At 37.2% G+C, this 27,243-nt stretch overlaps 4 protein-coding genes and 2 pseudogenes across 4 annotated transcripts; 1 reads left to right on the top strand and 5 right to left on the bottom strand.

Moving 5' to 3' along the window:
* Nucleotides 1-2,072: 2,072 nt before the first annotated feature.
* Nucleotides 2,073-3,778, bottom strand: LOC106315163 (annotated as a pseudogene).
* A 478-nt stretch (nucleotides 3,779-4,256) lies between these two features.
* Nucleotides 4,257-5,258, bottom strand: LOC106315161. Its single transcript, XM_013752917.1, has 3 exons — nucleotides 5,046-5,258; nucleotides 4,526-4,914; nucleotides 4,257-4,476 (listed from the first exon to the last, which is right to left on the bottom strand). Exons 1-3 carry the CDS (start codon nucleotides 5,256-5,258, stop codon nucleotides 4,257-4,259), a joined length of 822 nt encoding a protein of 273 aa, XP_013608371.1.
* Nucleotides 5,259-10,839: 5,581 nt separating this feature from the next.
* On the bottom strand, nucleotides 10,840-12,448 carry LOC106317462 (basic 7S globulin 2-like). Its single transcript, XM_013755276.1, has 2 exons — nucleotides 11,575-12,448; nucleotides 10,840-11,187 (listed from the first exon to the last, which is right to left on the bottom strand). The coding sequence occupies exons 1-2, from the start codon at nucleotides 12,364-12,366 to the stop codon at nucleotides 10,840-10,842; spliced, it is 1,140 nt and encodes a 379-aa protein (XP_013610730.1). The 5' UTR covers nucleotides 12,367-12,448.
* A 2,818-nt stretch (nucleotides 12,449-15,266) lies between these two features.
* LOC106315160 (glutathione S-transferase T3-like) lies at nucleotides 15,267-16,166 on the bottom strand. The gene is made up of 2 exons (XM_013752916.1): nucleotides 16,145-16,166; nucleotides 15,267-16,048 (listed from the first exon to the last, which is right to left on the bottom strand). Exons 1-2 carry the CDS (start codon nucleotides 16,164-16,166, stop codon nucleotides 15,267-15,269), a joined length of 804 nt encoding a protein of 267 aa, XP_013608370.1.
* A 1,806-nt stretch (nucleotides 16,167-17,972) lies between these two features.
* On the top strand, nucleotides 17,973-21,840 carry LOC106315159. The gene is made up of 8 exons (XM_013752915.1): nucleotides 17,973-18,119; nucleotides 18,204-18,477; nucleotides 18,559-18,649; nucleotides 18,721-18,845; nucleotides 18,914-18,995; nucleotides 19,087-19,204; nucleotides 19,280-19,493; nucleotides 21,629-21,840. The coding sequence occupies exons 1-8, from the start codon at nucleotides 17,973-17,975 to the stop codon at nucleotides 21,838-21,840; spliced, it is 1,263 nt and encodes a 420-aa protein (XP_013608369.1).
* Nucleotides 21,841-22,854: 1,014 nt separating this feature from the next.
* Nucleotides 22,855-25,172, bottom strand: LOC106317754 (annotated as a pseudogene).
* Between the last annotated feature and the right edge of the window lie 2,071 nt (nucleotides 25,173-27,243).

Below are 27,243 nucleotides of genomic sequence, written 5' to 3'. Positions count from 1 at the left end.
GGGGACAACGACCGATTAAGCAACAACAACACTGGAGGCTGACATCTTCGAAGGTTGGCTAAAAGCTGCGACAGTTCAATTTAGGAGTAATTTAATAAGAGATATGTGTCTCAAGGTTTGTTTGAGGAATTATATATACTAAGATGGATCGTTTCAGAGGTGAAACGGTACCATAACTGATCGTTGGAGATATAAAGAGGTGAAAATGAAAAGTTTCAGAATTTTTTTTGATAAGCTAAAAGGGTAACGCTTCGGTTTATCGGTGGAGACAGAATACTATAAAAATCCTAGATACATACAAAAGAGATTTAGCCCACTTATAAGTTTTATTGGACCAGAATGCGGATTTTACTAAATAGGTTTCGATGATCAAAGTTACACGTGAGTATTGAAACATTACAGTTATGTGTGTGATCCACTATAAGAAATCCTTCATAAATATATATTAGTTTCGGTAATCAATGTACAAAGTATCCTTTAGTTTAGTGGTGTAAATGTTGGTGTTTATATCACAGTAATCCGGGTTCGAGCTACCGACTTGACATTTTTTCACACTTTTTTAAAATAGAACCCACTTACCTAAGAGATATAAGAACCGTCTCTTAGCCGAAAAGTGTCAAAAAAAAAAAAGTTAAATCATGAGTTAAGAAGACCAGGGTTAATGATGCCCTTCTATGGATCAGCAAATGAATGTAAAGACTACTTTTTCTGCGGGAAGTCTTGGACAATATACTTAATTGGGCTATATCGCCCTATAATATTTACATGAGCCCCATATATGTATGAGACTATGAGCCCAATCTCACTTTTCATAGTTCCCACAAATTTCACGTTGTTCAGCGTTCCAATTAAGAGTTGCCACGTGGAATTTATAACAGTACCAAATCAACTTGACTCCTCCAGTTGACGAAGTAGGCATAACCTCACAAGATCACAAATATTCCCATTAAACGAACATGATTGCTAGATGGTCAATGTACATAGAGATGCTAAAGAATACTCCCTATGGAACCCATATGAGATTTTCTGTTGAGACACGTGTAAATACAGAATGCAACTATGCATGCGATGAATGATATCTAGACCTTCACATGATGTGATCTTTTTCAAGATCTGTGCAATCCTTAGAAATTAAATTATATGTTTCTAAATCTATACATCTTTTTTTTTAACACTTATAAATCTATATATCTATTTCGTGTAAATTGTGGAGTAACATTTTCGTAGTTATGAAGTATTGTTTCACTGTTTTTTTTTTTGCTTTTGACATCAAATTTTCAGTGGTTTATTAGCTTTTTTTAGGGCATTTATATTTAGAAACTTGATATGTGAATATCCCAAAATTGTTTTTTTTAAAAGAGGGAAAGTAGTTCTCAAATCAGACCAGCTGAGCCGCTGCCGAGATCTATGGCAATATATGAGTGAGAGGGGAGTGGATGTTGTTTCCAAAGTTTGTGAAGTAGAGACTCGTGGCTTTGTCTTTGATCAACGGAAGCAGAAAAACCGGTGGGTTAACATGATAAAGAATGGGAACAAGTTGATCAAAGAAGCAAGCAGGTGTTGCATAAATTTACTTTCCTGATTCAGAAAAATGATATAGTAACTACAATGGAAGTGATAATGTAATTTATTGTAACCAAATGCTCTATCTACCATTCACGTGAGTGATCCTTGGTATCTTTCTAGCAAATCTTGGACCTTGGGTAGATTTCTTTAGAAGCTTTCTTTTTTTTTGGGTCAAACTTTAGAAGCTTTCTACTTTGTCATTTCCCATGAAAGAAATAACTATAACGGAAACTTTTAGTATTCACTTTAGACTATGTAGTTTAAAATGAGATCAAATAGCTGATGGGTATGACAGATGTTTGAATAACAAAAAAGTTGAAAAACAGAAGAATTTTTTTTATATTTTTGATTTTCATGTCTAAGTTTGTAAAAACCCTAAATTTGCAAGTCTCACAATTACTAATAGATTGTGCGAAATTCTTAAACGTTAGACAAATAAACGATACATTTGATGATAGTTTTATTCAAATTTTGATTGGAACACACGTAAAAGCTGACTGTCAGCTTTAATGTAATGTTGGATTGATTTTAGACCACGTGGAGCAGCTAGTGTTATGGAGCAAGAGTGAGTCACTAAAAGCCATACGCGTGGTGCTCAAATCGAATTCGATCATATAATCTTGAAGTTGATGCGTCGCAATGACCATCGACTCATTAGGTTTCTTTCCTCCGTCGACGAACGCCAAACAAATCACCGTCTCCAAAAATCTCACCACCGTATTCGCACCGTCAAACCTCCACTTCACCTCCCTTCCATTCCCTGGCAGCCCAATCTCTATTACCGGCACGTTCATGAATTCCTTCATGTTCCTCCTGGAACTGCCTTCTTCGAAACAGTGTTTGAATGGCGCAAGTCCTGGGATCTAATACATTACTATTTCCTGTGAAACATAGTCATACCCAAACATAATGATCAGTAAATTTATTACACACAAATATTTCAAATCTAAAGTATCAAAATAAATTTATTAGTTCATTAAATTTAAGGAAAAATTGTCTAGATAGGCTCAAAAAAGTTATGACGAAATTAGCATAGCTTTTTCTAAAATATAAAACGATTAAATTATTTCAAACTATTTTTCATTTATGTACTAGTTTTAAAATAAAAAAATGTTTGAATGCTATTATATAGTATTTTCTAAAATAATTAAAATAGTTTTGTTATTTATTACCTTTGCTTTATGATTAAATTATTTCAAACCCTATTTAATTTCTTCTCTTATGTACTATTTTTAAAGTGAAAAATGTTTGAATGCTATTATATGGTATTTTCTAAAATAATTGAAATAGTTTTGTTATTTAATATACCTTTGCTTTATGGGTAAATGCACTAGCAAGAGAATTGTAGATATCGGCTTGTAGTACGGTGTAAGGAACCACCGTGCTGAGCTTGGCTCCGCCCTCAAGCAACTTTGGATTCAACGATAAAGGGATTCCGCCAATGTAGATTGATGTGACTGAGATAAGATAATCAGAGCCAACGATTTTCAACGGCGTCAAAGTCATCGGAATCGGATTACTGCTACCGCCGAGGGCGGGATAATATAGCGATTAACGGCGCCGACATAGAAGTGACTGGTGCCGGAAGAAGGCAAGCAGAGAGCGAACTTCGGGATGACATTAAACGCCGACGTCACCTGTCTCCAGAACGGAAACTCTCCCGGAGAAAGAGCCAGAACTCCGGCGATGGGAGGAAATAAATTGGGCGGCGCAGGAGAATGTGAAGCGGCGGATAGAGACACTGGAGAGTAACTCTTTGCCGTCTGTGGTGTAGATGGTGGCTTTGTCTTGAACGACATGACCGGTGGTCATGAAGGGTTTGTAGCCGAGAGGATTTGGTTGACGGTAAAGACAGAACTTCCCGTCGCAGCCACTGCCGGGGATGGACTTGCAGGTGGAGTGATGATAAAGATTTGAGGTTGCGGCAGTTGAGCCACGTTAGGTTGGTTCCGAGGTCGAGGAGGAGGTTGACGTGAGAGTTCGCGGCGGATCCGATGTCAATAGTGGTGTAGTATTTTTTTGTGGGCTCGTGTTTTGTGATTGGAAGAAGGTATTGAGCTTCTGATATTGGAGTTATGGCGGCAAACATGGAGACGAAGACGATAGCGCTGTTCGTTTCATTGACGCAAGTTTCTGCGGCTGCGGCTATTCGTTTAGTTTGTTGTTCGTTTTGCAGCCGCAGATTCAGCCGCAGCCGCAGACTCAACCGCATCTTGTTGTTCGTTTAGAAAACGCAAGACATTGCCGCAGCCGCAGAAAGTAGATTTAGTTATGTTCGTTTGGTTGCCGCAGACGCATTTTTCATTTATTTCATATTTTAATTTTATGAATTTGTAAAATTGTATTTTAAATAAATAAAATATTGTAAAATTTCATATTTTAATTTTATGAATTTGTAAAATTGTAGATTTAAATTTGTAAAATTGTAATAGTTACATTCATCAAAATATTATATTTAATTAGTAATAAATTTAACAACATTTTTTTATCATAAACAAAAGCTAAATAATACATCAAGTCCTAAATAAATAAAACAAATATTTCAAATATCACATAGTACTGATAATCAAAGTTATAAGCAAAAAAAAAATCATTAACTAAAACATTTAATACGGTAAACGACCTCTACCATATTCATCTGTGATGCTCTTACGCAAAGCTCCATACTAGTTCGAAGTTCCATAATAGTCCTAAGCTTCATAGTCACGTTTTATCTTGGTCCTAAGCTCTAGAAACTTAATCTTAGCTTCTTCTGTCTTCATTGTTATAAAAGCCCTTCTGCTCCCTTCACTGTCTATAAGATGTTCCATTGCTGCTTCATATAATGGAGACCACTCTCTCACTCCAGGCAATGTGTACATAATCTCTAACACATTCTCAACACTAGAAGCTTCTTGACGCTGCGGAGACCTGTGTTTTTGGTAAACAGTCGCCCGGGCCCTAGTCCCCCTCCCCTTACGCTTGCTTGGACCGCTCCAACATCCGTTCTGCTATCTTATTCTTCACCATAAGAGCTTCAGTACGTTTGTCACAAGCTTCTACAACCATATCCTTCTCCTTACGCTTTTTTTTTCCTCTCGAACTTCCAGAATGAGTCTGAGTTTGGCGCTGGGTTTGTGTCTGAGCTTGTGGCTGAGTTTCTGTCTCTGCTGCTGCTTGAGTTTCTGCTGCTGGCTGAGAATCGGCTTCATCACCATCATCTACACCCACTCTAGAACTCAAGCTTGCTTCTCCATGTTGAGCACTCCATCCTTCTGCTCCAGTTACTACTACAGCTCGAAACTCCTCTTCAAACATATCCATATTAAATTCCTCTCTCCATATGGATCTTCTAATCCCAGAACACTCCTATATAACAAAAAATAAAGAGTAAGTCAATGAGGAATCATGAAGAAAATATAAGCTCATGAAGCAAATATAAGCTCATGAAGCAAATATAAGGAAAAAAAGAATACACAGAAGAGATAAGAGAAACTGACCTTTTCGCGTTCACTCCACCAATCATCTGACATATCAACCCTTCCCATGCTGTCAAACCCAAGACCTGTCCTATTCTTAATCAACTTCCTAAATTTGGTGTACTTCTTTCTACTTGTGTAGTACTTGTTCTTGAACACAGACCAATCGAGATACCCTTTCTTAAACCTCTCTTCAAACGCCTCTATGATGTTCTGTTTTCCTATTTTATTCATTGATGTCGTCCTATTTCCTTTTCTTCTCTCTTTCGCGTAGAGTTCGAAAAAACACATAACTTCTTCAGGAGTCCAAGTCTAAATCATAGAAACACATAAACTCAAATTCTATACTGACCTAACGACAGTTCAGTTCCATACACTACTCAAGTTCTATACTGACCTAAAGCAAGACGAATCTCATACACATACTCAAGTTCTATACTGACCTAAAGCAAGACGAATCTCATACACATACTCAAGTTCTATACTGACCTAAAGCAAGACGAATCTCATACACATACTCAAGTTCTATACTGACCTAAAGCAAGACGAATCTCATACACATACTCAAGTTCTATACTGACCTAAAGCAAGACGAATCTCATACACATACTCAAGTTCTATACTGACCTAAAGCAAGACGAATCTCATACACATACTCAAGTTCTATACTGACCTAAAGCAAGACGAATCTCATACACATACTCAAGTTCTATACTGACCTAAAGCAAGACGAATCTCATACACATACTCAAGTTCTATACTGACCTAAAGCAAGACGAATCTCATACACATACTCAAGTTCTATACTGACCTAAAGCAATACAGTTCCATACATATAACAAGCAAGACTAGTGTGAGAGAGCCTTACATCTTTGGCCATCTTAAAATGTGAGAGGAACAGCGGTAGAGAGTGAGCTTGAGATGACAGAGCCTGCAAAAAAGAAGAGAGAAACCGAGTAGAGTCAATAACCAGAACACAGAATATCTTAGAAGCAGAGCATCAGAGACAAACCAGATCACTCAAGTTTTATTCCTCAAGTGAAGTAACTCAGGAAAAAAAAAAAAACACTTAGAAGCTGGCAAAGCTATAGACATTCCATCAAGTTTAGGACATCAAGTTCAACCAATCTGGTCGTTTTCAAACCAGTACGCATGATGTATAAATGTTTACAAATGGAAACAAGATCAAGATAGAGCCCAGACACAATGCATTGAAACAAAACAGAGCCAAGACATATCTCGCGTCGGAGATAGAGAGAGAGCTCTGGAGATGGGTTTCGTCGGAGATTGAGAGAGAAATGGAGAGATGGGTTTCTCGCGTCGGAGATAGAGAGAGAGCTCTGGAGATGGGTTTCGTCGGAGATTGAGAGAGAAATGGAGAGATGGGTTTCTCGCGTCGGAGATAGAGACGCGTCGGAGATAGAGAGCTCGAGATCGAGAGAGATGGAAGATCGTTTTCTCGCGTCGGAGATAGAGAGCTCGAGATCGAGAGAGATGGAAGATCGTTTTCTCGCGTCGGAGATAGAGAGCTCGAGATCGAGAGAGATGGAAGATCGTTTTCTCGCGTCGGAGATAGAGAGCTCGAGATCGAGAGAGATGGAAGATCGTTTTCTCGCGTCGGAGATAGAGAGCTCGAGATCGAGAGAGCTATGGAGATGGGTTTCTCGCGTCGGAGATAGAGAGAGAGCTCTGGAGATGAGTTTCGTCGGAGATCGAGAGAGATGGAAGAGATGGGTTTCGTCGGAGATCGAGAGAGAGATGGAGAGCTCGAGATCGAGAGAGATGGGTTTGGTCGAGCTCGAGCTGCGTCGGAGAAGAGAGACAAGCACTGGTTTGCGTCAGAGATTGAGAGAGAGAGAGTTGGGTTCGAGGTCGAGAGAGAGAGCTGCGTCAATGGGTTGCTTCTGCGGCCATTAGATCTAGGTATTTTGGTAATTAGTGAATTAGGTTAAGGGCAAAACTGTAAATATGTTAAGCAGACGCGGTATTTAAGTCGCGGCCACTGATTTTTTCTGCGTCTAACGCGTGACGCTGCGTTCGGCCGCAGCCGCAGACACAGGTACCCGCGTCAATGAAACGAACAAACTTACGGGAAAAGCATAGCCGCAGCCGCAGCCGCCGTACCTGCGGCGACGAAACGAACAGCCCTGATGAGGTACGTAACGCCACCCATCTTTGTTTACTTGTTGTAAACGGCAATGAATGTGATTGTTTGTTTGCGATGAAGATGGACTGTTATAGATGTATGGAATTTATACATGTAAAATAAACTTTGTATCTAAGAAAATGAAAATATTTAAATTCTATAAATGTATTTTTTAATGTTTGAGCACGTTGAATATTTGTTTTTCTAGCTAGTGTACGCGCATTGCCCGGAAAAAATATTAACACGTGACAACTTTTAAATTATATTTGAAAGAATTATAGAAATTAAGTCGAGAAGTTTACACTATTGGGTATTTTTTCATGGGTCTTTATCATGTTGACATACTTTTTTCATGAGAGATACTTTGTGCCTTACTTTTACTTTTTTTCTTCCCTTATTGCCATTCCCGTGGATATGAGATGATAAGTTATAGTTGGATGCTAACTAAACGTAAAGTAACAAAAAGTTAATTTCTTTTGGGTGCATTAATTTGGTAGGTTTATTGGACAGTGGGATTAAGTTAGAACCGTTAGATTAAAAGTTTATAAAAGAAATCGGACGGATGTTATTGAAGCAAGTACACATCTATTTGTTTGGTGGTGGCTAGGGATTTGTACTTTGGTTGGGTGATGTGTGGTTAATGTTAGTGTGGGCGGAGAACTTGTGGTTGGGAGATGGGTGTGACTTTGGGGAACTGTCACTGTCCATGAACACGTGGTTGGGCGAGTAGTGGTCGGAGACATGTTTTGGTGATGTGGGGTTAGCTGATGTGTGGTTGGGAGAGTCCTGCGTTGGTGAATCGTGTATCAGAGTGTGTGGAGGTAAATACTATTCATCATTGAAGCTACGGTTGAAAAAGGTCTGCAAGCTTTTTTTATGTGTTTTTGTTGGATTAGAGAAGATAGATGGTTTAAGAAGGCATGATGCACCAATCAGTCGGTGAAAATAAGGCCCTCGAGTAAAATAGAAGGATCAAGAAAGTTAGAAATCTGACAGATCCTTCGATTTGATTCACTATGTCTTGGAATCACCGAAGTTATGAGGAGGCGACGATTAGATTGAAGAACTCGACGGCTTTTTAGGGTTTGAAAGCTTTGGATTAATGAAGAGGTAATGTATTAAAAAATAAGAAAATGTATTTTCTTTTTAGTTACAAGGATAATTTTGACAATGATACATGAGAAAGTATTTGACATACCAAAGTATGTTAAAATGTTACATAGGAAGGATAAAGTATGGCTGAAAGTAATTATTTCAATTAAGTCGGTGATCGTATACGTACGTGATGGTGAAACTGATATAAACAAATACAGACAACTCGAATAAGTAATAACCACTGTACGAAGTTTCAACTTCAAGTCAATGCGTTTCAAATTGCCAGATATTTCGACTCATTATTATTCTAGAAAACTGTTGACATCTTACTCATCATACTGTATTAAGCCGTATCTATACCTCATGTTAACTCGGAATCCTAATTTTACAATAAAATCAAACACGTTTATTCTAGCTTTGTAGCCCTTAATAAAAGAAATAAAATATATTTGGAATAGAAATAGCGCATAAGGAATCAAAGTGCAAGATCAAATGAATGGAATAAAATTAAGGCTTTGATTGTTTGCATAGATTTTGGTTATTGGATATTAGTTTTTAGTTTTTATATTGTTTGATTTTTGGCTTTCAATTTTTAGTTTTTAATTTTGATTTTGTTTTAAAATAAAATTTGAAGGTAATTTTTTCAATACTGATATAATAGATATAATATATTACACTGAAAAACATTTTAATTTATATTTTAAACGACTACTCTAGTAAACTTTTTTAAAATTACGGTAAATTTGATAAAATACACTAAAAATATTAATTGAAATATTGCTTATCAAATTGTATAATATGTGTATATTTATTATTATGATTACTAGATGCATGGTCAGGTGCTAGAAAAATATATGTAGGAACCCATATATGGGATTTTCTGTCTCTACATTAGTAATTAAAATTCATAATGTATGTATTTATGCGACACATGATATCTAGCTAGACCACATGGTTCACACAATGTATGTATATTTTTAATTTAAATTTAGATGGTCACTGTACATAGAGAAGCTAAGAAATATACGAACGAACCAATTTGAGATTTTCTGTCGAGACTGTAGTAATTAACGTACATACTGCAACTATATATGCGGTCCATGTACATAGAGATACTAAAGATATATGAAGGACCCATATAGATTTTCTGTGGATAGACTCGTAATTAAAATACATAATGCAGATATGTATGCGTTGAATAAACCACATGGTTCACGTGATGTAATCGTTTTCTAGATTTCGTGAAAGCCCTAGAATTAAAATAATATTATTCTAAATCTATATATCTATTTCGAGTAAATTAAGGAATAGTTGAACATTTTCGTACTTACGCAGCATGGTTTCTGTGATTTATTATTTCTAATGGAATTTTTTCATGCGAGTAATTTATAATTTAAAAAAGAAAATATTAAAAAAGGAGTGAAAATAAGTTTTCAAAAATCATCAGACCAGGTGAGTTGCCACCAAGATCCATGGTAATGCTATGAGCGATAGGAAAGTGACTGTTGTTTCCAAGGTCAATGTTGTTAATGCCAGAGTAATAATGCATAAATAATAAAGACACAAGTTTTTCTCTTTCCGAATTCACTAGAACAAAAAAATCTTAAACCAATCTTTTCTATTACAAAAATCATGTAGGATTACCCAAATCCTAAGCTAAAACTCATCCTAGAGTCTAGACTTTTGTTAATCAGAATCACCCCGATCCCGAGCTAAACTCCCTACGAATCTATAGACTTCAATCTTCCAATACTCGGAAGTACTTCAACAACTATTTCCACACCTAATGCAGAGCAGTGACACCAAAGGCTTGATCACACAAGCACCAAACAATGATCTCTCGACTTTTCTTCTTTTAGCAGAGACAACTATCTCCATAGAGACACGTCCTCCATATATGCATAACCAGAACTTGCTCCTCAAGTTCTTCCAAAAGCAACTTAAGCAATTTTTCTTTTTCTTCTAAAGAATAACTCTTTTGTCTTTTCCTCTTCGAATAATATCCTTTACAATTAATGTAAATCTCCCATTAATATATTGATTCTTGTCAAAGTTTAACAAGCCCACAAACATCATACAAGACATCATACAACACGAACTCCAACCAAGCCCATCTTCATGACACACACATGTACTACCTCCTGTAGTACTTCATGAACTGATACAGAATATACATCTTCGATAATAGCAACAGAGACTTGTGGCTTTGTTTGGATGGCTAAAGAATGGAAACAATTTAATCAAATAAGCCATTTCTGTGTAAGTTTTACTTTCTTTTTTCAGGAAGTGATATGGTAAGTACAATGGAAGTGATAATGTATTTTATCGTAATCACGTGAGCGATCCTTGGTATCTTTATCGCAAAGCTTGGATCTTGGTAACTACAATTGAAGTGATAGTGTGTTTTATAATTTATAGTAATGATTATAACAAAATAAAATAAACAATATATTTAAGAAGAAACTGATCATGATTAATTTATTCAAATTATGATTGGAACACAAGTAACAGCTGAAATGTCAAAGACGATCTCTTAACCCTCATCACGTGTGATTGATTCTATTTCCGGGAAGGTCACGCGGAGCAGCTAAAGTTATGGAGCAAGAGTGAATCACTAAAAGCCAGACGTGTTGTGCTCATATCGAAATTGAGTATATAATCTTGAAGCTGATGTGTCCCAATGACCATCGACTCCTTAGGTTTCTCTCCTCCGTCTACGAACGCCAAACAAATCACCGTCTCCAACACTCTCACCACCGTATTCTTACCGTGAAACGTCCACTTCACCTCCCTTCCATTCCCTGGCAGCCCAATCTCTACCGACGTCACGTTCATCAACTCCTCATTTATTCTCATGGAAGAGCCTTCTTGGAAGCAGTGTTTAAATGGCGCAAGTCGAGGGATCTCAGACATTCCTATTTTCTATGAAAAAAAAAAACAATCCCTAACATGTTATACACAAATATTTGAAATCAAACTCTTATAAGTTATACCAAAAAAATATATTTATTTGTTCAATATTGTGATATGAAATCACATTCATACATTCCTATTTTTCTATTTCCTATAGCACTAAGTGCGTTTTTATCAATAGTAATAGTTATCTATTACTGGATTATTGTTACCGGACTATCGTGTAAATTGTTTTGGTCGAAGCCGGAGAACAAAATTTCTAAGTGTTTTTGTTTGAATAATATTCAAATTCCTAAGAAAGTGTTTTAGCACATTCTCAATTCTCGCCTACCACCACAGCATGCATCAATATTTATTTCTTCATCAATTTATAAAGAGTTTTGTTATTTAATTTACTATTGCTTTACGGGTAAATGCACTAGCAAGAGCATTGTAGATATCAGTTTGAAGTACGGTGTACGGAACCACCGTGCTGAGCTTTGCTCCGCTCTCAAGCAAACTTGGATTCAACGATAAAGGTATCCCGTCAACGTAGATTGACGTGGGGGAGATAAGATAATCAGAGCCAACTATTTTCAACGGAGTCAAAGTCATCGAAACACCGAAACCTCCACCGCCGATAAAGAAATTACCGTTGCCTGAAGAAGGCAAGCAGATAGCGAAGCGCGGGATGATATTAAACGCTCTCGTCACCTGTCTCCAGAACGGGAACTCTCCCGGAGAAAGACCAAGAACTCCGGCGATGGGAGGGGAAAGGCCTTGGATGTGTGTCTGAGCGACGCAGGAGAATGTGAATGGACGGAAAGAGACTTTGGTGGAGATGGTGGCTTTGTCTTGAACGACACGGTCGACGGTGGACACTGTGTGGTTTTTGACGAAAGGGCTTTGTTGAAGGTAAAGACAGTGTTTTCCGTCGCAGGCGTTGCTGGGGATGGACTTGCAGGTGGGGCTCTGGCAAGGGACGAGGTGGAGTGATGATAAGGATTTTATTTTGCGGCAGTTGAGCCATGAGAGGTCGGTTCCGATATCGAGGAGAAGGTTAACGGGAGAGTTGGCGGCGGATCCGATGTTGATAGTGGTGTAGTATTGTTTGGTGGTTTCGTTTTTGGTGATCGGAAGAAGATATTGGGCTTCTGAAATGGCGGCAAACATGGAGATGAAGATGATGAGGCGCTTAAGGCCATGCATCTTTGTTTTCTCAGGTTCTTTTGTGTGATTGTTTGTTTGCGATGAAGATGGCCTATTATAATGGAGATGAAGATGGTGAGGCGCTTTAGAGATGCATGAATTTATAGATGTGAAATAAACTTTGTATCTAAGAAAATGAAATTATTTTCATTTTATAATGGTATTTTTAATGTTGAGCACGTTGAATATTTGTTTTTATAGTGTCTGAATTACGCGGACACTCGCAAAAGATGACTATTTATGCATATAATAGGTATATATGTACACGTGAAGATAGTTATATTATATTTGAAAATAACTGGAGAAATGTCGGTGTAAAAAGTGTAGTAAGGTTCAATAAACATTCAAGCGCTGATCAAGTATAACTCACCGAGGTTTACGTTACGATTGAGAACCGCTATCGGTAACCGATGTATTTTCGCCGGTTTAGTGGTGATGCGAAGCTAGTGATTTTAGCTTAGACTTAGGTTAATTTTCTGACTCAAAGCTGTAACCGACATTGTAATGTCCGTACTTTCGGGATTTTATAAATAATTATATATATATATATATATATATATATATATAACTCACGTGGCGGGGAATTTGTTTACTTGTTATACCTAATGTTAATATCTATACTAATAAAGTAGCTTAGACCATCTCCATCGATAAAGAACTCACATGGGTACTTAACAATTAATTAATGATAAAACAATGATTGTAAATGTTAAGGACCCTTGTTTAACTAATTTAATTTTCTCTTGTCCAATTTCCTATTGGGTTCTTAATTTTTTTTTTCTTTTTTAAGTAAAATGATTGAATTTCATAATATGAAAAAACATAAATTTATTTTAAAAGAAGACAATACAACAAATTGAAATTACAAATACTAATCTTAATTTATTCCAAATTTTTCTCAAATATTCTCAACCAAATCAGCTTTCAATTGGTGATGTATTTGGGGGATCACGGATTCGGGTCCGAATACTCATCATATTCCCGAGATTTGAAGGCTGATCCGATAAGAAGTCCAAATCCACTTGTGAACTTCGGTTTGATTCTGGTTGTGTGAAAGTTGATACATCAAACTGACTGTATTCATCTCGTTCGTCTTCTACTATCATATTATGCAGAATGATACATGCTCTCATTATCTTTCCAATCTTGATTTTATCCCACAAAAGAGCTGGATTTTTGACTATGGTGAATCGAGCTTGCAATACCCCAAAAGCCCGCTCGACATCTTTACGTACAGCTTCTTGTTGTTTTGCGAATAAAGATGCTTTCGGATCTTGTGGAAGTGAAATAGACTGGACAAAAGTAGCCCATTTTGGATAAATACCATTTGTGAGATAGTAAGTTAAGTGGTACTGGTGTCCGTTGACAATATAATTAACTTTTGGAGCTCGACCTTGTAATATATCATCAAAAACTGGTGATCAATCAAGAACATTAATATCGTTTAATGTACCTGGAGGTCCGAATAATGCGTGTCATATCCAGAGATCTTGTGAAGCTACAGCCTCTAAAACAATTGTTGGCTTTCCTGATCCACGTGTATATTGACCTTTCCATGCGGTTGGACAATTCTTCCATTCCCAATGCATACAATCAATGCTTCCTATCATCCCGGGAAATCCGCGTAACTCTCTAATATCGAGTAGTCGTTGAAGGTCTTCTGGTGTGTGTCTTCTCAGATACTCATCTCCAAATAAATTTATGATTCCTTGAACAAAATGTTCCAAGCATAAAAGTGCGGTGCTCTCACCAAGTCGGAAGTATTCGTCTACGGCATCAGCTGCGCAACCATATGCCATCATACGAATTGCTGCCGTTGTCTTTTGTAATGGAGAGTGACCGAACCTTCCAGTAGCATCCCTTATTTGTTGAAAGTATGGGATTTCAGCGGAGAGTCGATCAACAATACGCATGAACAAAGACTTGTTCATTCTAAAACGACGTCGAAACATGTGAGAAGGATAGGTTGCCTCTTCACTAAAATAATCGTTCCATAACTGCATGTGTCCTTGTTCTCGTTGTCTTTCAATGTAGGCTCTCTTTTTTTTGGACCTTGATGCTTGTTGACGATCATCATGGTGACTGCAAAGTTGTTCGAATTGTTGCTCAAAAAGTTGATCAAATGTTTCATCCATCATGTCTTCAAAATTATCCGAGGAAGAAGAAGCCATTTTAAAAAGAAATGGCAAGAGAGAAATGGCAAGAGAGAAATGGTAAGAGAGACAAAGTAACTCAAATCTTTACTTAGAGAAAACGTATGGCACAATATGTTTTTGATAACATCAGGTCATTATATAGGAAAAAAGGAAACATATGGCACTTTTGCATCACATACTACGACTTCTTCTTTTTGTCTTTTGGTGTCACATGCTACTGACTTCTTCTTGTTTGTCACATGCCACTGGCTTCTTCTTGGCTGCACTTGGGTGTCACATGCCACCCCTTTCTTGGCTTCACATGCTACCGACTTCTTTCTTGTCCTCTTGTCCTGCAAAACCAAAAGACGAGCCATCTCTTGTCACAATCAGTTACAACACGAGCCATCTCTTATCACAATCAGTTACAATCCTAACCATCATTTACAAACGTATTGAGCATCAGTTACATGCTACTACACAATCAGTAACAAGAAAAAACAACAGACTCGTGATAAGGAGAACCAAACTAACTTGAAACTTGAAACTTGAGCAATGAAGATAAACATAACTTGCATTTCATAAACCAATATTATACATTAAAACTTGCATATTATACAGACTCGAGAAACATAACTTGCATTTCATACAAACTTGACCAGAACATAACCAAATGCATACAGACTCGTGATAAGGAGAACCAAACTAACTTGCATTTCATACAGACTCGTGATAAGGACCAAGGTTAAGATACATAAACTCAAACTAACTTGCTAACATCTCGGTAATAAGCTTATCTTTCAAATCAATCTCTAGTTCAGTTAATGGCTCTGTCTTGGCAATTAGGCCCTCCAACAACTTGTGCTTGTCATGCTTATCTTTCAAGGCAAAGTCGTTTTGCCTTATCTCCCACATGTTTTGAAAGTCCACACACGCCTTCCCTTTTTCTTCGGAAGTCTTAGCCTTGCTCACAGCCTGTTTACCTTTGCCCTTTGCAGCTTTGACACCAACAGGCCGAGCCATTGGTTCATCTCCTCCAAGGCTACACGGCACTGACGTTGATGATTGTGCTGAATGACCATCAAGCTTTCTTCTCTTAGAGTTCACATTATCTATACTGGTTAGAGCTCCACACCATTTTTGATCATACCTAAGCTCCAACCAAGCATGCTCAAGTGTGAACTTGCTCTTGTAATCATTGAAGAATATTGCATGAGCCATCTTCAAAACATCATCCTCACTCTGGCCACTGGATTTTTGCTTCGTTGCCACTTCATAGGAGCCAACAAACTTGCACACGCCCTCATTAATCTTCCTCCACCTCGATTTACAACAAGATGGCTCTCTCTTTTGCAAACCAGCAAGCTGTGGACTTGAACCAAAATAAGCAGCAATTCGTTTCCAAAACGCAATTGCTTTCTGCTCATTTCTCCCGAGAGGATATTTGGAGGTATTCAACCAAGCACTGATGAGCACCTTGTCTTCAGTTGGTGACCATTTCCTCCTTTCTTTACGGTCAGCCACGAGGTATGCATCTTCGTTTGCATCTTCAAGCCATCAAGTACCAAAGACAGACGTATCCGGGGCAGAGACTTCAAAGAATGTTTGTGGTTGTTGACTGTTTAGGAGGTTTTGGAAGTTACAAGGTTCACTAAAAGGATCCATTGCGAAGGAGAGGAATTAACAAAGGAGAAAGAGAGCTTCTTCTGTTTTATGAAAGGAACTATGAAAAGAGTAGAGATATGAATTCAGAAAAGGAGAGTTGGTCGCTTTTTAAAGCAAACATAATGAGAGTTTTGTAGGTGTTACGGGTAAATGGCCATCAATGTATCTAACTAAAACTAAACCAGCCAAGAAAGTCAATGTATCTACCTAATTATAAAACAACCAAGTAAACAATCCTAAAGTCCATTTAATTCCAACAGAAACAATGTCTAAACCAGCATTAAAGGATTGTCTTGTCTACTTACCTCTGAATTTAAAGAGAGTTGGTTTGACAAGTTTGATGAAGTTTCATCCGTATCTTGTTGCTCCCTGCAACACCTCTGTCTACTTCAATGCTATGTGTCTTCTCCTTTGCTGTTTCCCACGCAGCTAATCAAATCAAAACCCAACTCTGGTTTAATTACAACTAACTTCTTACTACAACATTAAAACAGAAGAACGAAACTTGGAACAAATTAAGACAATGAAGATTAATCAATCAACTGTTTTGAATCAAAACTAGAGTCTACTGAAACTTCAAAATCAAGACAAACAAGGAATCTTTAAAACATCAAATAATAACTTGCCTCTGTAATTTGGCGAGTTCAATCATCCCATTCCACAACCAAAACCATAACCACAGTTGTCGGAAGATACTTCTCGCACCTGACAACCTCCGCCGATGACTTGCCTGTTTAACTCTGTTCATTATCGTCTCCGTAGTCCGTTCCTCGCGATTTGAAAACAAAAAATATCATTATCAAAACAAAAAAAATTGGATTATAATCAAAGGAATTCTATTCACGGGAACAAAGAAATAAATCAAACTGAACCTTTATGGTGATTGCATGCCCGGCTCTGGAGGAGAACATCGCCGAAGAAAGAAACAAATTGAACGTCTTCGTCGTTGAAGAACTCGACGGAACCGACGAGGGAGAGAGACCAGAAGCTGAGAGAGACCAGAAATCGAACAAGAGAAAGCCACAATCGACGACGAGCAAACGAATTAAACATCATCAAGCTTTGGAGAATTTGACTGAATCAATCGCGGAGAGATTTCGATGATATCGAAGATGAGAAAGAGCAGCGACCGAAAGAGAGAGACACGCCTTTTGTTTCTTTTCGTCTAAAATGAGCGACGCCAATACTATGCTGCCACGTCGGGGGTCTTTAACAATCCTAAACTCACCTAATTGAGGAGCGCTCCTGGCTAATAACAACATTTTTTATTTAAAATTTTGCCTTTATTACTTTAGGACCTCCTCCTAGATCTACCGATGGAGGTGGTCTTAGAAAGGCTCAAGGTGAAGCTACGTTAGCAGACCACTGTTCGTTTTGTTGACACGTGTCGAAGAGGGAGGGGATTTCGTTTTTTCCGCGTGAAACTTTGATTCATGGAGGGGATTTCGTTTTTGATTTATTGGCCTTCTAATGATTTACTGGGCCTTAATGATATCCCAAGCCCGTTTGTGGTTAGGGTTCGGTGTCTCTTCGAGATTGCGATCTTCGCAGTCCTCTTTCCATCGTCTCCGATTTCGGCTCCTCACTATAACGTATTGCTTCTCATTGAAATCGATCTTTAATTCGGTCATCAAGCTTTACCCCACCTCTCTTCCCACTCCATCTCATTTACTCTCATTTACTCTCATTGGCGACCCGCGTTTGTAACAGATCGAAGTTGTCGCTATAAATAAGTGTGTCTTGGAGCGATGAGGATCTACAGCTTTGAGATTTATAGCTTAAGCAATCCGACGCACGCCTTCCGATATGTCTTCTTATGTTCTTCTCGCTAATTTTGGAGCAGGCCGTTGCTCAAACACCGCTGAAGTGCGTCTTTTGAGGTTCTGGGAAGCTCGCAACGTCAGGAAAGATGGAGAGCTTATGAGCCTTGACATGCTTCTCCTCGATGAACAGGTAAATCCGATAGCGTTCTGTTTCTTATTTATGTCAGTTAGACCTAGGTGTTTAATTGTTTGGTTTATTCTTGACTCGTGGCAGTCTCCGCTGATACACGGGAGCATCAACTCAAGCCGCGTTGACACTTTCCGGAGGTGGCTCAGTGAAGGCTCCGTTTACTCTCTCAGTGGTTTCGACGTCGCACGGGCTAACCCAAAATTCCGACTCTCTGACTCTCCGGTGTCCATACGCTTCAATGATGGAACTTTTTTTGAAACAAAAACTGACTCGGACAAGGACATTCCGACTGAGTTATTCAGGTTTCGCAGCCATGAACAGCTTCTGACATTGGCAAACACTAATAGAGAACTCCTAGGTATATCTCTTATGTACTAATAAACTTTTCCAATTGTTTTTTCAACTCTATTAACGTTTGTTTGTTTTAAAATTATTCAAGATATCGTTGGTGAAGTAAGTTCCGTTAGGAGCACGATCACTGACGGTCTACGCGGTCCTCATCATGTAATGGTGACTCTGTGTTTGGAAGGGTAAGCTGTATATTTGTTTATCCAGTAATTTTCATCGTCTTTGTTGCTATCACGACATCAAATTGCATCAGGGATGTCAATGTTTGTGTCAGTATGTTTGATGATCGTGCTGTAACTTTTCAAACTAAGTTTGACGAGCACATCTCTGAGCCAAAGGTTATACTCTTTACAAGCATCAATCCCAAAGTTGTTGGAGGTAAGATACGTGTTTTCACCTAGGAACCCTTCATTAGCACGGTCCACTTACGCACTTTTCACTTTCAGGGAAGCTTTTTCTCAACGCTACGTCTGGTACCCACTTTTATTTCGACTGTGAAACATCAGCTGGAAAAGAGCATTATGAAAGGTAAGTGTTTTATGCTGAGATTGATATAGTTCACCTCATTGGTTTATTATTGTTTTCAACTGATTTCTCTTGCGTGTTGTTTGCACGCTAGGCTGGTTGGTGATGGAGCCAATGCGAGCTCTTCTAAATCAGAAGTGGTCTCTGCTCAGAAAATCGAGCCCTTGACCGTTGCTGAACTGAACCAATATGTCCTTGCCGCTGACCCACAGGTTAAAATATTCCAAGCAAAACTTTTTATTCCGTGTGTTTCCTTCTAATTTTACTAACATTCTCATTGGTCTCAGAATATTGAGTTTCTGTGCAAGGCCGAGGTAACCAATCTTCAGTCGGAGAAGGGATGGTGCTATATTGGATGCTCCAAATGCGCAAAGAAGCTTCAGCCGGATGAAATATCTTTCACTTGTCTCTCATGTGATAGGAAAAACGCTACGGGTGTATTAAGGTCTAGCTTCTTGACTGATCTTATTCAACTGTTTCAGAGAAGTTGTCTCCTTGCATGTGCGTTAATTTATCACACTATCTCATTTCTGTTTAAAGGTATCGGGTGGAGTTCTCGGTGGCGGACCATACGTAAAGGAAGGAGAAAAAAAATATTTTTAGTGAAAAAAAGAAAAAAAGAAAAAGAAGTTGCAAAAGTCACGTATTGTTGGCTTTAGAAAAAAAAACACAAAGGGTCTAACTGATAACTATAAAAGGAATAGAAGAAATAGGAAAAAAAATGAAAGAGAATAAAATAAAAGGAAAATCTAATCCTCTCCTAATTTGTCAAGGAATAATTGTAATCTTTTATTCTTTAAATCTTAAGGAATGTTAAGGAATCATAGGTAACAAACATTCTTTGTAAATGGTGAAAATTGTAAAGAATGCTAAGGAATGAGTAATCCTACTCATTCCCTTGGTCACCATTTGGAACCAAAAGAGGAAAAAAAAACTTATAATGACTTTAGAAACTTTAGAGTGGTTAATCTTTAAAAAAACTTGATTGATGAAAAAGAAGTTTTAGAGACTTTATAATCTCGCAAAGCCCTCAAAGTCCTAGCAACATTGGACTTGATGGATTGTGAAAATAGATATAAACAAATACATTTAAGGTACAACTCGAGTAGGCAATAACCATCGTACGTTAATGTTAAGCTTCATGTCAATTCGTTTCAAGTTAATGTGGAGCCTAAAACACATTAGAAATTTTGTAATGTTGTTTGTGAGATTAGGAAAACAAAAAACACACTGTGGACAATAATATCATTAAAACAACAACAACGATGTAAATGATCCTTGATATCTTTCTAGCAAAGCGTGGACAATCGTGATGGTGTATTATAGTAATCACGTAAATGATCTTTGGTATCTTTTTTTTGACAAAGATGATCCTTGGTATCTTTCTAGCAAAACATGGACCTTGCATAAATATAATTGAAGTGATGATGATTCTTTTTTTGGTCAAACTAGTTTCATAAATTAAAGTTTACTCTCCAAAAATAAAGAAATTGTTCAACATACAAGATATAAAAGCCAACATGCTGAAAGAACAGCAAATGAAAATAAACTATACATTTAGGAGGAAACTGATTACTTTGGGTGCAACTGGATTATTAAATATTATTTAGAATGAAATAGTGTGGAATGGTTTATTCCATTATTCCAAACACCATTTCACCACTTATCTTGAATGGAATGAAATTGCCATTCCATTAATTCCAAAAATAAATAGACAAATTACAAAGAGAATTATTCATGTTATTCCATTTTTTCTATTTCAAAGAGAAAAAGTGATAAAGAATGAATGAAATTGATATATTTTATTTTTCTCTACATTTCATTCATGTTATTCCATTAATTCATCAACATGTAAACCAGTTACAGCCTAGCTTTATTCAAATTTTTGATTGGAACACAAATGAAAGCTAAAATGTCAAAGACGATATCCTAACCTCATCATGTGGAGCAGCTAGTTATGGAACAAGAGTGAATCACTAACAGCCAGACGCGTGGTGCTCAAATCAAATTCGACCATATAATCTTGAAGCTGATGTGTCCCAATGACCATCGACTCATTAGGTTTATTTCTTCCGTCGACGAACGCCAAACAAATCAGCGTCTCCAACACTCTCTCCACCGTGTTCTTACAATGAAACCTCCACTTCACCTCCCTTCCATTCCCTGGAATCCCAATCTCTATCACCGGCACGTTCAACAACTCCTCCATGTTTATCCCGGAAGCGCCTTGTTCGAAGCAGTAGTGGAATGGAGCAGTACTTACTGGGAACTCGAACATTCCTATTTCCTGTGAAAACAAATTTGAAGCCAAACACGTTATACAAAAAAAACATGTTCTACAAAAAAACCTTTATTTGTTAATCAGTTAAAAAGTTGGTTATTCAGATCATATCAAATATCAAATATATTTTGTTTCTTTTTCTTCTAAAATAAAAGATATCTATAATAGAGGTATAATTTATTTCTATGTATTTCATTCAAGAGTAAAATATGAAAATATGCTAACAATCTCTATGTTATAGGTAGAAATAGAAGTGAGTGGTATTAGATATGATTTTAAATGCTATTAAAAAGACAAATTTAGAGTTTAACTGGATATGTTTTTAATACTGTTGCCTTTCGCGTAAATGCACTAGCAAGAGCATTGTTCGGGATGATGTTAAACGCCGTGTTCACCTGTCAACAGAAAATCTCCCGGAAAAAGACCAAGAGCTCCGGGGATCGGGGAGGTAAGGCCTTGGATGTGTTTCTCGAGGACACGGAGAATGTGAAGGGGGCTGAAAGAGACGTTGGTGGAGATGGTGGCCTTGTCTGGAACGACACGGTCGGTGGCGGTCACATGTATTAATACATGATAGAAATGACAATAATAAAATATTTTTTGAAAATCCCAAAAAATCTGAAAAGCCTTATAATCCTATAAGAGACTAGGCCGGGACGAGGTCAAATATTTGCGGGCTTAGCAGATTTAGGCCGGGCTGAGCCAGACCGAATTGATACCCTACTATGAAATTTGTCAGAGGAGAGTGGCTGTTGTTTACGAGGTCAAGAATTGTGTAGTAGAGACTCGTGGCTTTGTCTTTGATCAACTGAAGTAAAAACGGTGGGTTTGTTTGTTTGTTTTTTGCCCCGGTCACTAGGGAAGTATGTAGGGTTAAGATGATAAAGAGTGGAACAAGTTGATCAAAGAAGCCAGTGTTGTATAAATTTCTTTAGAAGTTTTCTACTTTTGTTATTTACTATGAAATTAGTATCCATTTTTAAATTATTTATTTTAAAATAAGATCAGATAGATAATTACGAAATGGTAGTCTAGTGGTAGTGGTAGACGAACTTTTGCGAGTTAAGCAATTTGAGTTCGAAAATATCTCGTTACAATTTATTTTGTGGCCATATATACAAAATCATCTTTTAGGCTTCATTTGAATGTTTGAAGAGAAAGTTCATCCTTGAATTGTACCTCCATTTAGATATTAGTCTGATCTTTTTCGTACACTTGAGATATTTCCAGATTAATTAAAAAAATAACAATAAAATCAGATAGATGATGTATATGACCGAGGTTTAAATAGAGTAGTAAATAGATAATAAAAAGGTTGAAAAAGAGAATAAAACTAAATTATTAATATATCTGAATTTTCATATCTAAATTTTGTAAAGACAACATTTTTTTTGCAAGTTTCACAATTATTAATAAATGTGCGAAATTCTTAAACATTAGGCAAATATTAAATTATAACAAAGGAAAAACAAACGATACATTAAAAGAAAATGTGGATAGTTTTATTACAATTTTTGATTGGAACACAAGTAAAAGCTGAAATGAGCAAAGAGGATCTCTTAGTGTCATGTGTGATTGATTTTATTTCTTGGAAGGCTACGTGGAACAGTTAGTGTTATGGAGTATGAGTGGGTCACTAAAAGCCATTTGTGTGGTGCTTAAATCGAATTCGACCAAGTAGTCTTGAAGCTGATGTGTCCCAATGACCATGGACTCATTAGGTTTCTTTCCTCCGTCGACGAACGCCAAACAAATAACCGTCTCTGATACTCTCTCCATCATATTCGCACCTTGAAACCTCCACTTCACCTCCTTTCCATTCCCTGGCAGCCCAATTTCCATCACCGACACATCCATGTTCCTACCGGAAGCGCCTTCTCAGAAGCAGTGTTTAAATGGCGCATGTCCTCCTGGGGTCTGAGTCATTCCTATATTCTGTGAAAACAAATTTAAAACCCAAACAAAGATGAGATTAGTAGACTTAATATACGTAAATACACTCTCAGTTTTTTTTATTATATGAAGATTTAAGATTGTGTATATAGATTAAGAAAACTTTTAGTTTTATATATTTTATTAACAAAACATCATTTGTTTAATTCACCTAACTATAACCTCACAAATAACAAAATAAACAGCAAAATATAATAACAATGAAAGTTAATGGGAGAATTAGAATTACCGAAAGACCCAAAAAACGTATTTTGACCAAAATATCACACAAGTAAGAAAAATGACCAAAAATATTTTATTGAATAGGTAAATGACAACTATACATTTACTCTATATAAAAATATAAATAAATATTTCTATAAAAATAAAAATTAAAAATATAATGTTTCTTTAAAAAAAAATCAAATATTTTTGATTTTTATTTTGAAATCCGAAGCTCGTTTTTGAAATATTTTTAGAATTATTATTTTAAATTTTAATTATTTATGTATATTTATGATAAAAACGTTTTAGTGATATCCTTGGGTATTTATTAAAGTTTAATAAATTTTACACTGAATTTTGTTTTTTGAGAAGAAAATTGAAAATATTTGAATAAAAATTAACTTTAACGTTAAGGGAGGTGTATTCAATATAACATTTGAGGTGATTTGTTTTTAATGGAGTTTTAGATGATTTCAATAAGTTGAAGAGATTTATGTAATTTTTGTTAATCCACTCTAGAATATAACCTAAAATCATGTGATTTAGGTTTTAATTATTTTAATTAAGAAACCCCACTCAAACACCATAAAATCACCTGAAAATTTTAAAATTCCACAACTTAAAATATTTTCAATAACAGTGGATTTTAGAGTACTTTACAGTGGATTTTAGAGTACTCTACAGAATTTTAAGTTCAATAACAGTGAATTTTAAATGTGTTTTTTTTTTTTAAATTCATGTTTGAATAAAAGTAGATTTATCATTTTAATACAAATCAGCTAAAATTTTCAGCTGAATATACACCCCCTAAATATTAAAAAACCGGAAGGAAGGAGTATTTGAAATCGAATATCAAAAATCAAATTTATCAGCTCATTAGATAAAATAGTTTTGTCATATAATACCGTTGCCCTAAGCGTAAAAGACTGAGCAAGAGCGTTGTAAATATCGGTTTGAAGTACGGTGAATGGAACCACTGTACTGAGCTGGGCTCCGCCCTCGAGCAAACTTGGGTCCAAGGTTAATGGAACTCCGTCAACGTAGATCGACCTAACGGAGATTAGATATTTTCCCGAGTCAATTTTCAACGTTGTCGAAGTCATCGGAACGGTTTTTTTCCCACCCAACGACGGGGTGCCCATAAAGAAGTACCCGTAGCGGGAAGAAGGCAAGCAGAGAGAAAACTTCGGGATGACATTAAAGGCTGACGTCATCTGTCTCCAGAACGGAAACTCTCCCGGAGAAAGAGCCAGAACTCCGGCAATGGGAGGGGCCATGCCTTGGAGGTATTTGTCGACGGCGCAGGAGAATGTGAAGCGGCGGGAAGGGGCAATGTGGACTGGTTGTCCGCCTTCTGTAGTGAAGATGGTGGCGTTGTCTTGAACTACACGGCCGGTGGTCACTACGGTGTTTTTACCGAGAGGCCTTGGTTGCCTGTAAAGACAGGTGTTTCTGTCGCAGCCATTGCCGGGGATTGATTTGCAGGTGGAGCTCTTGCAAGTGACGAGGCCAAGTGTTGATAGAGATTTGATTTTGCGGCAGTTGAGCCACGTTAGGTTGGTTCCGAGATCGATGAGGAGGTTAACGGGAGACGTCATTGCGGCGGATCCGATGTAGACAGTGGTGTAATATTGTCTGGAGGGTTCGTCTTTGGTGACGGCAAGAAGGTACTGGGCTTCTGACATCAGAGTTATGGCGGAAAACATGGAGAGGAAGACGATGAGGTGCGTAACGCCACCCATCTTTGTTTTCTAGGGCTTTTTGGTTTACTTGTGTAAACGGCAATGAATGTGATTGTCTGTTTGCGAATGAAGATGGACTATTAAAGATGTCTGGTATATATAGATGTAAAGTAAACTATGTATCTAAGAAAATGAAAATATAGGTAGATGGAGTAGTATTCTTTAATGTTTTGAGCACGTTTAATGTTTTTCTCTCTAGTGTTTAAATTATATGCATTCCCGCAAAAAGACACTATTAATTATGCATACTGACAGATATATATACACCTGACAACAGCTAGATTATATTTGAAAATTAGAGAAATGTTGGTGGTTCCTGGAGGATAATTTCATTAAACATTTAAGCTCTGCTCAAGTATCAAAATATTTCAAAAAAGTATTAATATAATTCGCGCAGGAGCTACTTCATATTTTCTTAGTTAACTTCTGGTACCTGATCTAAAATTAGCAATATATACTCTTGCTGGATCGTGAAATTGTTATATATAAACAAATACATACAACTCGAGTAATAACCATCACACCTTAAGTTTTAAGCTCATGTCAATGCGTTTCAAATTCACCAGCAACTTAACTCATTGCTCATCTAGATGAGTCTTTGACAACTAACTCATCATATTGTGGGCGGATGGTAGTAGAATAGCTGAGCCCAATTTTGGTTCTAACAAGTTTACTTTATTGGTTAATGTGGAGGAAGAATTTCTATGTGTTTCAAAGAAAAAGGGTCAATGTGGAGGAAGAAGAAAATTCATCAGATCACAAAAATATGGATTCGGTAGATCTCATGACGCCTTTAGAAAAAAAGAATTCTTCGAGAAAGACATGTTCAGCCATCAACAAGTGTTAAGGAGATGCATGGGCAAACCATAAGTCGTGAACGGGAAAAAAAAAAGACGTAAAACCATGGTGGACGCGGTTTAGTTGTTTCAGCTGCAAACACCTAAGTCAATCGGGTTTAGAGATTTGATTGTTTTATGGTTCATTATGTTTAGAGATGTCAAACTGGATATTGGACCGCGGGCCAGACCCGTTAGGAGTTGGTGCGGGGCGGGTTTGGGTCTAGGGATTCATTGCCCGCAAAATAGCGGGCCTTGCGGAACTGAGCTTGTGCGGTACCGGGTTTAAAGCGGGACGGCCCACCTCAACCGCATCTCGACGCTTCGCTGTCTTCACCTGAAAAAAAAAGAGTGAAACACGATGGAGCTCAACGATGCCCGTGGGAAGAAATGGATCTCCGATGATGGCCGTTGATGTCCGACATGCGACAATGCTTCTGGTGACCACATCATGTTCGAGTTCCAGCAGAGGAGCTTCTTTTCCTTTTCTTTCCACCACCGAAGCCTCTCTTTGTCTTCGCAGAACCCCCGGAGCTTCTTATCTTCTCGACCAACCCCCGGAGATTCTCTTCTTCCTCGAGCCTCCACCGGAGCTTCTCTGCTTCATCAAGCCACCAGTGGAGCTTCTCTTCTTCATCGATCTACCATCAAATTCACAAAAGATAAAACATACATAAGTTTAAAGCTAGAACATTTTCACTATATATATAAGTAAAAAGTATATCTTATGATCTGAGAAGACACATTAAACCATGTTACTTGATATTCTCGAAGTTACTTAACACTTTTGAAAATTAAATAAACATATCTTAAAGTTACTTAACAAATTTACAAAAACTAACGTAGAAGACTTCCGTGGAAGTCTTCTCAATTAGCTAGAAATTTTACTAAGCATGAATGTTGGTAACCTTATAAATATCACCAATTAAGTTATAAATTTCATTCAGTAGCCTCAATATTGACTAATATACATGAATTAACAAAAAAAATTTAAAAAGTTTTTATAGTTTTAGAGAAAATGAAAGTTTATTAAACATTGACGCAAACGACTTCCAAGGAGGTCGTCTGGTAGACTTCTAGGAAGCCGTCCATTTAGGTTAGTTTTGCAATTGATTTTTAACCTCGACGAAGTCGTCCATCTTTTTTTGTTAAAAAAAAATCGAGACGACTTCCATGTAAGTCGTCTAAGGAAAATATGTTAGTTTTGCATTTGACCGGATTGTGTCAGAAATTTG

This window comes from Brassica oleracea, chromosome C9, assembly GCF_000695525.1.
Source record: "Brassica oleracea var. oleracea cultivar TO1000 chromosome C9, BOL, whole genome shotgun sequence".
Classification (NCBI taxonomy): Eukaryota; Viridiplantae; Streptophyta; class Magnoliopsida; order Brassicales; family Brassicaceae; genus Brassica; species Brassica oleracea.
This window is presented reverse-complemented; position numbering and strand designations above follow the sequence as displayed.